Raw genomic sequence first — 16837 nt, 5'->3', positions numbered from 1 at the left:
GAATGACATGTACAACCACTTTTCAGCATATTTCCATGATTGTGTCAATGGGGAAAATCTTTCAAAGGGACTACCAAAAAGGCCAGCTGGTCCTTATGTAGATGTGGTCACTTGTACAGTTTTGACTGTATGTGTATTCGTAAGTGCTGAGAAAAGTTCACTTCCACATTTGTATGAAACTGCAGTTTACCGTTATTGAGCAGGAATTTGTAACTTAAGGCCTTTTCATTAATTAAAGGGGAAGTAAGGGAAATTAGATTAAAGGAGGACAGGCAAATTATTGATGGGGAGAGGTTCAATAAAGTGGGAGAAGCTAAAGGGATCAAACAGTTCAAAAGGAAAATGTCTTAAACACTCTCAGGAGATATAATTAGAGAGTTGGAAGATCAAAATAAATGACCTGCAAGATCTTCAAAGTAACGTTCTGTTTCACTTTGAATGGGTCCCGAAAAGTGTCTTTTAAAACTTAGTCGAAAGTTTGTGTTGTGTCTTTTTCAAAACTTTGTTGAAAGTGTGTGCTTTTAGTATTAGACAAATGTATATCATAATGGTATGTTGTGAATATAATTGTAATATCAAGGAGTCCAGGAAGATTAGTGGTGAATCCTTGATGGCTTTTCTTCAATAAAATCTCAAATTTTTGCCCTCTCAAGGATGAGGATTGGAGTATCACTGACTGATCTGTTTGCGGAAATGATTTGCCCAGTTTTCCATGTAATAAGTCCGCTGAATGTTGGCCACTTATGGATTATTACTGACCCTTCTTTCAGCCTCGCCCCACTGGAATGGAAATCGATTCTGCTATTGAAGTATTTGGCAATGACTGCAAAGTGCCTGTTAATGAACTGTGTGTTGGTGCGTGGGGCTGCATCTAGAAGTATACATGTACATTCCTCCACCAATTATTTGACTACAAAGGTCAAGGTATTTTGTCAAGGAATCAACCCCTTGTTTGTAAAGGTCCCTTTTCCACTTGACAGTGATGCACTTGATTTTTATAAGCCTTGATTTCTTGATTAAAGTATGATGCAAGATATTAAAGTATGATTTGAAAGACAAACATACAAAACCTAAAATAGGTTTGCTCTTTTATCTATGAAATTCGTTGAGCAATCTGTCAAATCTTTGGTCACTCAGGAGTTGCAGCCTCTAGTGGAAAGGGGTTTAACCCTCTCCCTGCTGCCTAACTCTGTAACCAATAGGGAATTGGATGCCAAATGGCTACTTCTGTGTACTGAAGGTTAAGCAAACCTTGTGGTTTTGCCAGAAATGCAAGTCATCAGGAAACTGGTTGTAAAATTTTATGGTCTAAAAGTTGTTTTGAACAGGTTTTTTTATTACTTATCTCTGCTTTTCTCTCTAGTGACTTGATAGAAAGCCAACGGACAGAACTTGCTGACCTGAAGGCTCACAAGGGGGATACAGACACACTGACTAGGAACAACTCCTGCACTGTAAGTCCCCTATCTTACTTTTCCTTTGTAAGATACCAAAACCCCAATAGAACATTGTTTAACCTTCTCCCCGCTGCCTTACACTGTAACCAATACACATTTGGTGCCAAAAGGCTGCTTCAGCAGAAAGAAGGTTAAAGTTTGATAATATTTAGATCCACAGTTAGCTTCCAAAACCAAGCTACTCTTCCTGTGGTAATGTCAAAAGAGATGCTACATACATTTGCATAGAAAGTCATGAAGTCTTTCCATTCTAGTTGAGAATACACATTGTTGGTACATGACATGAAATACATCTCTTGTACTAAGACCCAATAATCAGATACCCAGATATATTTCATGTCATGCAGTAACAATGTTAAATGCGGTCTTAGTGCCCAAAAAATGTATTGATTTGAATGTCTCAGTCTAATAAGTGGGTAGAGTTACATGCCTATACATTTTTTTATGCTCAACAGTCTGTGACTACAAAAGTACAAGGTAACATGAAGCTCTTTTGGAACATTTCATAACATTGACAAGGCAAGCTGGTATAGTAGTAACTGTGGCAAGACTATTGCTCAAAATGACAGATCAAGCCCTCTGATAAGATTTTTTTTGTACCCCCTATTGTGACAAATTTCTTTAAATTTCTTAGTCATCCAAGGGGTCTGGTAGCGGCTATTTTTCATGCATAATTGTTATCATATTGTTGAACGTTGGAAAGCAACAGAGCCACCGGTACCACACCTATTTACCTGACAGGACTTGCGCACGAGTCAGGGCTATGGCCTGCTTCAGATTTTTGTCCGTCCTCTCATTGTTGGAGGGAGAGTAATGTACATTTTGTACATACAGTATCGCAGGTCTTGGAAGGTATTGACCAGAATTAATGTTTGCGTCATTGCAAACGAAAGGGCAAAAGTTGTTTCAAGTGCAATTTGGAAGCCAATGCTGTTGATTTCGTTGTTGAATCTGTCATTTTAAGCTAACAAAAATGTCATGTCATGAAGTTTTGGATGGGATGAAATTTTGTCCCTCCAGCAAACAAATTTCTGTCCTGGGATGGAGAGGGGGGGGGGGGGTCCTGGAGACAGCCCTGGCATGAGTAGAATTATGTATTATCTAAAGTTAACTCTGCTCCCCAATCAGTACCCGATGACCTATAACCCAGGGCACTTATCTCATGCTGTTAGTAATCATCCAACTGACTTCATGCAATCAGTCTAAAAAGGATGGAAATTACTTTGATGACAGGCCAATTTGCAATGTTGCCTTACATGATGATAATCAGAATTATTCCTTTAATATATTACTTGACACATATACATACAGGTTATATTTATCAATTCATGGTTGTACACAAGTAATGAAATGCAAGTACTTTTGTTATGTTTATTTCATTACCCCCAACTACTCTTGGAGAATTAGTTTTCCCCTTCATAGAGGTTTCTTATACTCAATCATTGAAAATTCATGAATTTTGTCTTATAAATATATAATATATGATCAGTGATCACATATGACCAGTTCTGAAAACTGCTCTATCCAGTGTCCAGCATTCTCTTTCTAAATTATGCAATGAGTGGCAAAGATGATCTTGCTCTGCATAATTTCAAATTTCTCGAACTTGCTTAGGGTATCTCATTGTCGTAATGGTGGTATCACCATTGGCAATGTGGCAGGTGCCCTTTATAGATAACTATTATTACTATTATCTAGAATAGGAAAATCCAAATATATTTCCACATTACAGATACTCAGGTTACACTCTTTATGACCATAGCTCTATCTCTAGACCAACCAGTGCCCTGCCAGAATCAATTCTCATCCAAAACATAATTAGTTTTACTTTGTAAGTCACTGAAATATTGAAGGCAAACTTGAACTTATATAGCAGCTTATCTGAAATCCATTATACCGGTAGACTGCAAGATATCATCTTTTTAGATCAATAAGTCATTACAGTTACCCTGTTTGCATCTGCTTTGACTAGTTTTAGAATGATTACGTTGCATACAGAATCTCACCATCAAAGTGTACTAAATTTAAATGTAAGTAAGTAAATGAAAGTATCTGTAAGTGCCACTTTGTCCGCGTTGGCTTATAAAGTTTTAAGAGTTTTGTCTCAAGAACTGTAACCTACTCACACATTGCATGCTCCCCCATACACATGTGCACACACAAGTGCATGTAGACATACACACATTCCCCACACAGATGCACACCTGCACGCACACACTCACACATGCACACATACATGTACACATACACTTTACCTGCACCTCCCTACTAATCTTACTCAGACAACTTTAACTATCTAGTCCTGTGTGGCACCCTTACATGTACACATCATACATGACAGCTCATACATCAATTATGACAAGCTCTGATTTCAGCCCATGTTTTATCAATATCATACATCCTCCCCATACTTGGTCATCATTAGCAGCCTATGTTCGTAATGGACCTGATCATCCCTCAGCACGTTATCCCCCGCTCATTTCACCCTGCCTAAAAATCAATGTCCAATCCCAGCTACTTTACCCAGCCCGTCCCAGAGGAGCTATAGGCAGACATTTTTAGCCACCGCCGACATGACTTATGTACGCATTCATCAAAGCTGTATTGATTTTGTAGACCGGTAAGTCGGCCACCGGATAATGTCAGCCGAGCAGGTTTGAGGATTGTCGGAGATTTCCTGGTCGGATTGGGAAAGCCTGTCGTAAAATCATTTTGCCGCTGGCAACGGAAAGAGCATGGCGTGTCTGTGGGATCTGATCTTAAATCTCAAAGCCATGAATAAAGAGCGATGCATTTTGTGGTTCTAGTGTTGTCTTAGATCTACAATGATTGTAGTATTATTATGATAAATGTACTTGTAGCAAGTCTTCATGGTGTACAATATACCACAATATTAATAGGCAATATTTCTACATTGTTGTACATTGCATGTGGCTATTTTGTGATGCCCATGCCCATGCCCAGTTTTGTGATGTAAATGCATGACTTGTATATATTTATGACTGTATACATTTGTACATGTACATTTTAGGCTATCTTGTGGTTGTTATTCTTATGTATGAGAAATATGTAGCTTCCCAACTGTAGCAACCAGTGCCTAAGTGCTCATACAAATTTTATGGAATTCATTGAGCTTTACGAACTACATTACAAAATTTACGGAATTCATACGATCCACTGCTAAGAAACATCTGAATTTTATGTAATTCATACGATCTACAAGTATTACTATTAAAGAAACATACAAATTTCACGGAATACTAATTACTAATTAGTGAGGATCGTATGAATTCAGTAAAACTTGTGTGAATTCAGTAAAATGAATATTTAGGCACCCTTGCCTGAGCTACATGAATGATCTTATGCAGAAATTAGAACAATATTCTGTCTCTTTAGCCTTGCTTATTCTCTAGGACACCAGCACATGATTTATGCATGATCTAAACTGTGATTATCTCTCGTCATCTCTCCTCTCCTGTCTCTGCTGCTGAAACCAGGGGTTCTTCTATGACTTAGATAAGGTTTGTGCAAAAACTGCTCTTTCTTTTTATTCCACTACCTTTGAGGTGACCCTGCATTTTCCTAACCACTTTACCTGGAGGCTGTGGCAATGTTGTTGTAGTTTGATTAATGTTCTTATTTTTGATATTTTGCTCACCTCCTGAAACGTTTTGATACTCTTGTCGTACTTTGCCAGCTATCAGAAGTAAACTGATCAGATTTTCCATTTGAAGTGCTTCTTTCTAGTGTTTGTTTACTGTAATTTTGCTGTATGGTTGGAGTGCCTTACAAATGATGCACTAGATATGACAAATACTAACAAATCTATCAATGATTAACAATCATTTCTTACACATTCTTACATTGCCTATCACTCAGAGTTACGTTGTTACAATAAAATATTGATCTGATAACTGAAGACAGAATCTGACTTTTGAAACTTCTCTCTCTCTCCACTTTCAAGCAAACCAAAGCCACAGAGAGATATATCAGAAGATTAGAATATCATCACACAAAGGTAAGGGAATTTTTTTTCTCCAGACCTTATAGCCAATATCGGATTATTGTAAATTATATTGTCAATAATTAGTTAACACTCCTACATATTGAATATGCAGCATTGACAAAAATCTGTTCATGAAAGTAACTTCTGGCCAAGTACTGTGCAACAAGCCCACCATATTTTATGCTTTCAATCCACACACTTACAAATGTAGATGATGCTTCTTCTTATTTACACACAAAATGTTGGAAACAAAATTCAAAGCATCTGCCACAATATTAATGCTGAAATACTTTGTGTTACTCTCTCCAGGTAGAAGAACTTGCAGAAGCGTACAATCTCCACCAGAGACTCAGGGAAGGTGGGTTGTTTTCTGTTCAAACAAGCAGGACTTGTTAACAATTTGTTGTTTCTTTGTTTGTTTGTTTGTTTGTTAATTACAATTACGATGGTTAGACATCCAGGTATCACAATATTTAAATACAATTCAATCTCTATAACTGGATTATGATTCGGACATCCATAACTTTTCTACAGCGTCACTAGAATAAACTGGCAGAACGAATCAATGCCACTACATCTAACTGGAATGAACCGGCCGAACATGTCAAAGTCACTCCTAAGTATCATATGATTTGTTCTGCCAGTTTATTCCAGTGACACTGAAGAATAGTGAGGGATGTCACTCGAAACGTGTGGAAGTAATCTCCAATCTTATCCAGTTGTCTAGAGATTGAATTGTATATGACTTGTTAACGTTTCATAAATTGATAATTCCAAAAGTCCCTTGCACTGCACCTCACTATAGACATTTCTTTTGGTGTCATAGGAGGTTATTTGAAATACATGATTTTGTAGGAAGGGGATCCATTTTTTATTGTAGGAATGAAAAGTGATTGTCATACCTTACAGCAGCCCTACTTGCACACATCAGTATAATGTGCATGTATATGATTCAGTCAATGACATTCAATTTCACCTATTTGAATGTGCACAATGTAGATCTTGAACTTCATTGAAATGAAATGTTACCACATAAGGCACTGCATAGCAGAATCGTCTCTGACATCTGGCTCACATCTGCAAGAATTCTTTTTTTATGTACTTCTTAATTTATTACTCTGTCACTCAAAATTTTGCCCCTATGGCTATGTGCTTAAATGGTTCACTCCCACTATAATGACTCAAAACTGTGTTTAAGGATACAGTATGTGCTAACCCCTACCCCCCTCCCCACCCAGGAGCCAGAAACATGGTGAATGCCTACAACAGGTCCAGACACTCCCAGTCCTTCAGCAGACACTCCCAGGAGAGCCTGTCTGAGGTCAAGTCTGGCTTCAAGGAGTGTTCACAGGTACATGTAGGGAAGGAATGTCTCAGTACTCAAGTCTCACAACTCCTTGTGATGATTAAGATAACACATTACAGTTAAGATAACACATTACAGAGCTATGCTCAGTAGCATGCCTAGTCCAGTGGTTAGCAACCCGGCCTCTGGACCAAGAGGTCGTGAGTTCGAATCCCAGCAGTTTTTGCTCACCAGACAAGCACACAACCCAAAATTGTTGCAGTCCTTAGGACGGGATGCTTACATGTAGCTGTGGTTCACTGTTCATTGTACTTGTCGAAAAGTGCTAGGGGAATTTCCTTTGAACAATGAACCTGTATATACTGTCTGTCTTCTCTGTCATGACCAGTGAGCTTAACTTTACATTGAGTTTGGTTAGCTACACTGATTCCAGACTACTATCACTTTTTTTCACATGTTAGCTCTATGCTTTCCAGGATACATGTACATTGTAGTTTGTACCAAAACACATGCAATTTCATTGCACCGTCCTGCCCTTTCCTACTTCCTGTTAGCAACATCCAAAAACTAGTCTCTCAAAATTTTCCACTATCTTTGAGGCCCTACACCTTGCTACTGGTTGTACAATGTTCTGTGGAGATTTAGAAAGATAGACTTCCCTTCTTAGGCCCCCTTTCCACTAGACAGCAATCACCGAGTGACTGTACAGTGACTAGGATTGGATGTCCGTAGCCCTTGATTTCATAATTGGAATATACTGCAAGATGTAAAAGTATGATTTAAGAAGCAAGAAAACACACAAAACATGAAATATTGACATTCATTATGTCATTGAGCGATCTGACAAATCTTTGGTTTCTCAGCAGTCACCTAGTGGTCACAGCCTCTAGAAGAAGAGGGTGTTTCTAACGGACAAGATTTAAACTTTGATAAAAGTCCTTGAGTATCAACTTGAGAGAAATCTATATTTCTATCATTAGGCTCTGTGAAGCCACTACATCAAACTCAGTTACATCTGGGAGCCTTGCCAAACTAGAAGCTTCTGAAGTGGCGTGTGCTGGCACTAAATTTTGTGGGACCTCTTTGTGCACTGCCAGGAATTGGTATTGGTGATGCAATTAAGAAGTCAGCAGGGAGTGGCAACTCTTGGCAAGATTGCTCAACTTTAAGCTACCCAGCCTAGATGGGTATGCAAGTACATGTGGTGAGAATGCGACATCTGGTTTGGATGTGCAGCACGGTTTGGAGAATTTAGATTTCATTTGGCCCACATTGTAAGCAAACAATGACTTGCCATTTGGGACATGTATATTATGATATATGGCCTTCCTGTTGCATATATCTAATTAGAATTGGAAATATGCAGTAATGAAATTAACTATCCAGACATCAAAGAAGTAGACTTGTTGGCGAAGGAACCAGCCTTCCCATCTGTTCAGCTGTAGAGGAAAATCTGTCCATATATAAGCTAAGGGCTGATGTAGAGGTCTGCTCACTTTTTGTTCTAATTTTAGCAAACAAGCAGTGTCCGTAACAGTAAAATTCTGTGAGGCCAGTAGCCCGAGTTTGCACCCAGGCCTGAACACAACTGGAAAAGAGTTGCATCATCCTATCAGAGGGGGACGTATAGCCAGTGGCCCCATGTACAAGGGAGCTTTAGGGCGTCAAACCTCTGCTTGTAAAAGAACCCTTTACACAGTGTCACTCAATATCACCTAAGAGTAGGGATGACTCCGTGTGCTTGGCTAAACACACTAGCCGTAGTGAAGCTCATTTCATAACCAGTAGGGTAGGGCATTTAAAGACATTGCATCACCAGTACATGTTATGCAAGATGAGAAAAAGTGGATGTGTTTCTCACAGATTTGGCAGTATTCTGAATCACATTTCTGGCCTACTGGTCAAATATGACAACTTTCACAGCAATAATTATTATGCCACTGTAAAATTGCAGAAATATTGCTCTTCAAAATGACTGCATTTGTCCTTGACATCAAAGTTTATTACCCAATAAGTTATTTATCTATAGGTGGCAAACATCCATGTTCCAAGACTGGCTGGCATCACCTTAATGTGCCAATGGCACCAACGAGAGGAAAGCTAATAGAATGGCAGCAATCAGAAAACAAATGTATAAGCCAATTTTTTTTAAATTCTAGCTGTCATAAGTGATGAAGAAAATATGATAAACTAAGTAGAGACACTAATATTTTGTTTGTTGTTTTCGCTCCAGATAATGTGTGTAATAGAGGGTGAACTAGAGCAGATGTTGGGTAGCTTCCAGATGAGGATAAAAGGTTGGTAGTTCCTTTGTTATTGTCTTAAACTCTAAGTCAACAGTTGAAAATGTTTCCATTTATCATAAATAAATCCAATAATTATTGCATGTATATACAACAGAACCTAATATATGCTCCTCAGAGCCCTAGTTTCCTTTTTCAAAATCAACTTGAAACAGCCAAGTTGTAAGATTATTATTTAGCATTTCTAGCTTTTGTTGAATCCTTCTCTTCCATGCCCACACTTTCCCTAATGATATAGTTTAATTCTTTCTTGCTGTGGACTTCTCGATGGGTTTCTGCAAGTACATCCCCTTCAATATGAATAATTGATCAATGCATGTTTGTGCCCCAAAATCAAACCAACCCTGCTCGACATGCCAGAGAAATGTTTTGTAAATGTAGAAGAGCCGGGCCCCGTCGAACATTGCTATGGGAACCTTGTGTCACAAATCTTGTCCTCACAGTTGTCCCTAGTCTGTTCCTGTTTTTAAGACACTCTGTTAAGATATGGCCCAAAGAAATATTGGTTACGTGGGCAGGTGGTGAGAGTAAGGTTAATGATAATCTTATTTCTCGTCTCCACACTCCTGCTGCAGGTATGGCGGGTTTTGCGCGGCTGTGTCCGGGAGACGTGTACGACGTCCTGGTGAGATACGGCCCACAGAAGTGGAGGTTACGAGGGCGGGTAGAGCGGGACCTGACGCAGGTCTGGGACAATCAGGAGGTGGTGTTCCAACCTCTCATTGCAGACATGCTCAACTTCAAGGTAATACATGCACTTGTCAGGCTTTCTTGGAATCATCGATGATATATGTTAGCATGACCTTCTTTGTTAAGCTCATACTTTGGACAACTTTATAATTGATTAGAAACACTCCTAATACGTCAGTCATAAAGGTTAAAATCATTTGGCGAAGGTATGAGGTCGTGGAACTCTAGTTATTATTGTATTTTTCCTTCCAGGTGTCAGAAGTGAAGACGTTAGGCAGATCGGTGGTGATCGGAAACATGACATGCGAGACCAAGGGTTTCTACAACCCTGTCCCACAGGTCCTAACAATCAACGTCAACGACCCGGGAACCCTCAAACTGCAGCTCATAGTCAAATGGAGGTGAGGCGCTGCTTCCTGCAGCCTGATACATACACATGTACCACTGTACATGTCTCCTTCAGAGAAAGATCTTTGCAGTGTCTACATTTGTATGCATGTATGTTCGTTAGACAGATAATAAATACATGTAACTCTGAGTGGAAATTTATCTTATTAATCTCTAATTATTCTAATGGAATAGTTGTGTTTAGGGAAGGCTACAAAATGTAAATGTACATTTATATGATAAGTTGTCGAATATTGCAGATAAACCAATTATAATTCACCTGATGAAATAATTCACCCAAATGCATTTTGCACCATGCTATTTACTCTCTTTCAAAACTGTACAATCATTGTGCACATTAATCAATAACATTGAGCCAGTGACCACTTTTTTAACTTTACTGGGGTATACATTACATGTAGATGACCAAGACATGTTTGTGATTATAGATTATTGTGTTTACAATTATCGCATCCAGGGTATTTTATGAGTCTTGAAACTTGAATAAAAAAACTCCAATTTCTAGTCATTCCTACCCATAGTAAGTTTTAATAACACTATACGATTTCATAGCGACATTAAAGGAGCAAAGATACGATGCCATTGTGTGGTGAGAACTGATAGAAAATCCAAGCCCTAATAGACTGATCCTGACTGTAGTAGTAGTCCACTGTGATCCTGACTGTCCATCACAATTACGGGTTCGACCAATGAGAGAGTGACTGCATGTTCGTCAAATATTTGAATTTTTATATCTTGATTTTCTACATTTCTACGTTTTGACAGAGGTGGGCGGGGCTATGGTATCGGTCTATTTACACTAGGCGCATGAAACTAAAAGATCACCATGTACATGTAGCTTATTTTTGTGCCGCTTTTGAGCACTTTGATAAGAAATCCGTTCGCTAATGTGGTAAACAGTGGCATTAGATGTCAATTTCATAAAGATTACAGCAACTAGAATATTTCTAGTTTTCAAGCCTCATAAAATGCTCTGGGTGCCTTTAATACCACTACATATGTAACACTACTCTCCCCGCCCAGCCCATGTGAGAGGGAAACAGAAGACTGGTTTGGGTCGTTAACCAAGAAGGAATCCACCCACGTCAGGAAGAGGTACTCCACAGCAGACTCTGTCCTCACGTCCTCTTCTTCATCTGGGGGATCCTTCAACTCCCCTGACTCCAGCATGGTACGACCCATTACAATGTGTACCAATTGTATGATCTTACATGTATTGATCAGACAGACTCATTCAGTACAGAAAAACTTGAAGAAAAATTTGGGTATTTTGTTAAACAAACGTTCTAAAGTGCAACATGAAGATGATAAATAAGATGAATTCAGTGCTTTTAGATATCGAATTAAAAATGTATTTTGATGAAGTCTTCGGCTACAAAAATGAAGAATCAAGGTTGTTGGCATCTATGACTGAATAGCCATACAAACTTCAGAGTTAGGTCAGATTACCTACTCCCAAGTTGCTTTCCATTCTACCTAGATGTGTGCTTAAACTCAGATTTATAGATAGAAAGCAACTACTTCCTGAATCAGAGTTCATTTGTAATTTTCAACACAAAAAATCAGAAACATTTTCAACAGACTAGCTCCAGTGAGTCCAGTCTTTGTCAAGGAATGAAAAAGCCACTGCTTCTGTTAGCAATCCACTCAGTGAGCAGTGGAGCATACAATGTAAGGTGCAAAAAGTCTAGGGCACTATGATCAACAGAGATGGAAGAGGGCATAGCTTTTCTGCAACATATGATCCACTGCTCACAGAAGCAGCGGATTGCTCCTTCCTTGACAAAGTCTGGAGTTGGTTAGCCGAAAAGTCCAATTCTTGCATTGGAAATTAGAGTTCAACTCTGATCCAGAATGACTTCTACCAACACAAATGAACTTTATGTATATATTCATATTCTGAATGTAGTAACGTTGCAGTATATATGTATATATGTATTTTATAGTAAGTGCCGTTTATTGGTATGGACTAATGATGTGTGTGTTGTGCAAGTTTCACCACAGGTCATCAGACATTGTCTAAGCTGTAATTTCTTGTCTTTCTTTCCTTCCTTTCTTTCTCTTGCCTTGTAAAGCATGTACATGTAGTGTCAAGATTTTAACAAAGTATATTGTAAACTGCTAACAATTGCTAACCATATGCAGTTTGCACATAAAGAAGATTTTTGTACCTGCTTGCTTCTGAGAAATTTTCTTACAGCATAATGAAAATATGGATGGAATTTTCTATACATGACTCGCTAGCGCTGCATGATACAAAAAAATGTACATGAACACAGCATAACCAATTAAAAGAAATTTACTTCTGTCTTTCAGGAAATTATATATTCTGCTTGTGGAACACAGTCGAGTTTGCCAATCTTACCAACAACTTACAAAATAAGAGAATAGTACCCATTGTGCAAGATTTGGCCTGACATTTCTATTTTCATCAATGGACCGTGACATTTAGAAATGGATGTACCATGCATTTTGTGAAATTTTACAACAATGGATGGTTACTGCATTTGCCGCTGTTAACATGGCAGAACATATAGCACAAGAGTATAGATTTCTCGAAAGTTGAAACTGACAAAAAAATCATGTAATGTCATGTGTGCAACCAGTGCTGACTTGCTGTCTTCCTCCTTTGTTAGTCTGCTTCTTACCCTAGAAGACTAAGGCCTTTGTTTGAGCCTCCGGCCAAAGTTGCTACCAAGGTTAGTTACCTTCACGGGTTGCAGTGTGACATCACTAATACTTGTCTGTGTTTGTGTTTGCGTTGGCTGCCTGCCATCACCCTTTCTGCACCTTTCACAGAAGAAAGTGTAGCAGCAGCTTATTCATGTGCGTGTACAATAGCTATCCTGTTGTCCTGCTAGAGGTCCAACAATATGCTGTTGGTGCACTTTCTTCTTGCATCTTTTTTACAAGCATGTTGCTGCTGTTTCTGGTTCTGGATGGGTTTTAATGCACTTTTCTTTTGTTTTCAGAAATAGTTTGGTGTTTAATTGTTGTTGTTTTCTTCTGGTGTGCTGTTGGAATGTTGAAAGTTTATGCCTGGGTTTTTGTTCATTTGAATTACCAGATTTTCTTGGCATGAAGTGATTGTGTTGATAATGGGTGTCTTTTGTTTGCCATAGAACAAGAAGTGACCATTTGAATATGTTTTGTTTTTCTTATAGTACTCTAGAAAATGAGCAGAAAGTGTGAAGTGCTGTTCACATTTGTTTTTTCGGGATTTTTTTAACATGAATTATAAGAAACTTGAGCGAAAAATTTGGTTGTCATGATCCATTAGCCCAAACCTACTAGTGCAAAAGGGTCGGACAAAATGTCCTATGCTTTGTGAAGACATGTAATATTTGATTGGTGTAGACTACATTCTGATAAACACAACAGCCTTAACAATCACTCTCTATGCACATGTCTTATTTCCCAGAGTTATTTCACTCAGGACACCGCACCTCAGGAGCCCACGTTAGAGGAAATGGACACCTCGCCAGGCCCCCCTCCCGACATGGTAACCAATGGCAGCCTGGGGGCTCTTCCAGCAACTACTGTCACCCCCACAGTCCACCTGGAACATGCCCTACATTGCCTCAGTATAGCCCTAGAAGATTACAGGGGGCAGTATCACGAGTTGCAAGAGCTGGAAGAGGAGTTGATACAGTTGCAGCAAAGATTAAAGAAGGTATAGTGTCAGGCTGTCATTGTGGAATATGAAAGCTTCTATTGAATCACTCTACTAGAAAGTGTAAAGTTCACAGTTGAAAAAAGTTATTATTTTAATAACCTTGTGTGTGACATTGAAGACATTGGGTGACACTAAGTACTTTCTACAGTGTTGACATTTGTAAGGTCCTTAGTGTAAAAAGATTGTCACATTCTTGTTACTGGCCTATACTTTAGAGCATTCACACTTCTTTCCCTGGTGCTGAATGACATTCACACTGACAATACCATCCCTGTCTCTGGTACTGAATGACATTTACACTGACAATATCACCCCTGTTTGGGGTTCTAAATAACTTTCACACTGACACTACTGCACTACCATCCCTGTCTCTGGTGCTGAATGACACCTACTAGTGTATGCTAATACTGTTGTCCATGTCCCTAATCATGAATAACATTAACACAGATATTGTTGACTCTTGGTGCTGAATGACATTCACACTGACACTACCATCCCTGTCCTTGGATTCACACTGACACTACCATCCCTGTCCTTGGATTCACACTGACACTACCATCCCTGTCCTTGGATTCACACTGACACTACCATCCCTGTCCTTGGATTCACACTGACACTACCATCCCTGTCCTTGGATTCACACTGACACTACCATCCCTGTCCTTGGATTCACACTGACACTACCATCCCTGTCCTTGGATTCACACTGACACTACCATCCCTGTCCTTGGTGCTGAATGACATTCACATTGACAGACCAGACCCTAGACAAAATAGCTTAACACAATAATGGAAAAAAAACCTAACGTTTAAAAAACTAAGTTTTGTTTTTAACTCCATGCATTGCTCTTGTACCTGCAGACTAATGTGAGTAGAAGAAGCAGTGGGTCCAGTATAAGTCTGTCTGTGGAGAGTGCCCTGGAGAGCTTCAACTTCCTCAACTTTGTGGGAGAGGAAAGTGACTTGGACAGTGAGCCAGACAGAGGGTGAGAAGAATGGATGTCATTTGCAGAACAGATTACTGTGTACATGTGGTTGATTTGAAATCAAACTTTTTTTTATACCCAGGACTTGGACATTTACAGTAAGAAAATATCCAGTAGTTTTTTTTTCTTCCAAAACAACAAACATTTTTTCGCAGAACTGATCATGAGTTCTTTAGTAAGCTGTTTGTATGATGACAGAAGAAGAAATGTAAAACCTCAAAAGTCATTTGGAATCTTAAGCAAAGGTATCACTCACTCCTTATCAGGAGTATAATGATGAGTTATAAAGTTGATATATTGAATAGCTTGTAGCAAACTAAGCTGCAAAGGTGAAGTCATAGTAAAGATGTGGGTTGTTTTTCCCCTTCTAGGTTCACTTTTAGCACGTTTAAACCCGACTGGCCCCCACCCCCACCAACAGAGCCGCCACCACCTCCCCCAACCACAAACGGCCAGCTAGACCCTTCTAAGGTCATCCAGGAGAAGAAGTCCTCAGCCGCGTCCTTGAACGAAGACATCGGACTCGGCGCCAGCCAGAACTCTAGCCCTGTTCCCATGACAACGGGGATTGAAGCTGTAGACGTCGCCCTTGTCCATCACCTGCAGTACTGTCAACACCTGCTAGGGGTCAGTACTGAGTTAGCTTCACTTTTGGACTTGGCAGTTTATTTTCAAAGGATATGACAAGCATGTTACTTAGAAAAATAATTATTGAATACATTTGTAGGTGAGAGAAATATGACATTTCTTATAGATATTTTGGCTGAATTGAAAATGTTGTCTTGTCCCACTACATTTTTTTCTTAACCTTCTCCCTGCTGCCTAACTTTGTAACCAGTAGGGAATGGGGTGCCAAACGACTACTTACGTGTGCTAAAGGTTAAGATGGTCCTAAATTTGCCTTGTTGTGCCTTAATGTTGCAGATGTTTGTAATATAAACAGACCACCCTAACTGTTGTGATATCTTGTTACAGAACCTTGGTTCCTTTGGCCCACTGAGGTGTCGGGAGATGTACTCTCTAGACAAGCTGAAGAAGCAGGCAGCCATCCTGTGGCAACTCAGAATACTGGTAGAGGAGGACAGACAGCAGTGTGGGATAGTAGAAGGTGGGTGATGCTGAGGAATAATATAGCTAAGGGTAGATTCTAAGAGAAAGATTTATTTACATGAAATTATTTGAAAACATCAATACATTCCCAGCCAAATGTAATTACAGGCAAAATAGAAGAAGGGTGATGCTGAGAGATATGGATAGAGGCTACTGTCAGAGAAAGAGAGGCTTTTTCATACTTATTCTAAAACATTTGTACATTCCCAGCCAACTTAAATTTTGTGGGACGTACAGAAAGCTAAAAAATACATAGACTAAGTGCACGTTGCAATACACGTGAAGGTTCGATAAAAACCTGAAGGACTTCTTTAAGCACCCTGAACTAGATTTAACAGATGTACAGGTGCTGTGACAAGTCTTTCAAAGTTGATGTGTTCTGCCAGAAGGCAGCTGTACCAGCTGACGAATTTATGCACATATCAAGCCTTCATATGGTTGTCTTCTAGCCTGCCCAGCTCTGAAGGACCAGCCCAGACTAGTGGACTTCTGGAACTGCTGTTGCCAGGGCCAGGAGACAGTGTTGTACACCACCATGGACAAACTGCACCAGCAGCTAGAGGTGGATAACGTACGCCGACTCAGAATACAGTACACAGATGTCTCGGACAAGGGTAAGCATTTAGAATGATGATTGCGGTGGACATTTATGTGTAGTTCCCAATTACAACGGTGCCTGTAGGGGATGTAGTCCCAGCCGGGTCCCAAAGCCACAAATTTATCCTAGTAGACTGCCGGGTACCAGATTAGCTCACGGCGTCTATTTGTTACTGGGTCTCGCATCGATTTTAAGTTTTGAGTTTTTTCTAACAGCCTCTTTAGGTAATATACTAATATGTAGGAAAAATTGCTCTACATTATTTGAGGTTTGCATGGTCTGAATGCTGTCCAGTTT

The 16837-nt window shown here is 39.4% G+C and overlaps 1 protein-coding gene across 11 annotated transcripts in view; it reads left to right on the top strand.

Moving 5' to 3' along the window:
* The window catches only part of LOC136427883 (rho family-interacting cell polarization regulator 2-like), a 52739-nt gene that overhangs the window by 23114 nt on the left and 12788 nt on the right, over positions 1-16837 (top strand). For 7 of the 11 annotated variants that reach the window (XM_066417094.1, XM_066417089.1, XM_066417092.1 and 4 more), the window contains exons 4-18: positions 1364-1454; positions 4955-4978; positions 5422-5475; positions 5773-5821; positions 6702-6814; positions 9003-9066; positions 9648-9817; positions 10015-10163; positions 11194-11341; positions 12807-12869; positions 13592-13843; positions 14708-14832; positions 15204-15459; positions 15808-15940; positions 16392-16556. In XM_066417094.1, the coding sequence (XP_066273191.1) occupies positions 1364-1454; positions 4955-4978; positions 5422-5475; positions 5773-5821; positions 6702-6814; positions 9003-9066; positions 9648-9817; positions 10015-10163; positions 11194-11341; positions 12807-12869; positions 13592-13843; positions 14708-14832; positions 15204-15459; positions 15808-15940; positions 16392-16556 (1856 nt within the window). The remainder of the gene's footprint in view (positions 1-1363; positions 1455-4954; positions 4979-5421; positions 5476-5772; positions 5822-6701; positions 6815-9002; positions 9067-9647; positions 9818-10014; positions 10164-11193; positions 11342-12806; positions 12870-13591; positions 13844-14707; positions 14833-15203; positions 15460-15807; positions 15941-16391; positions 16557-16837) is intronic. The other 4 variants (XM_066417090.1, XM_066417091.1, XM_066417096.1 and 1 more) reach the window with 4 other exon arrangements.

This window comes from Branchiostoma lanceolatum, chromosome 2, assembly GCF_035083965.1.
Source record: "Branchiostoma lanceolatum isolate klBraLanc5 chromosome 2, klBraLanc5.hap2, whole genome shotgun sequence".
Taxonomy (NCBI): domain Eukaryota; kingdom Metazoa; phylum Chordata; class Leptocardii; order Amphioxiformes; family Branchiostomatidae; genus Branchiostoma; species Branchiostoma lanceolatum.
This window is presented reverse-complemented; position numbering and strand designations above follow the sequence as displayed.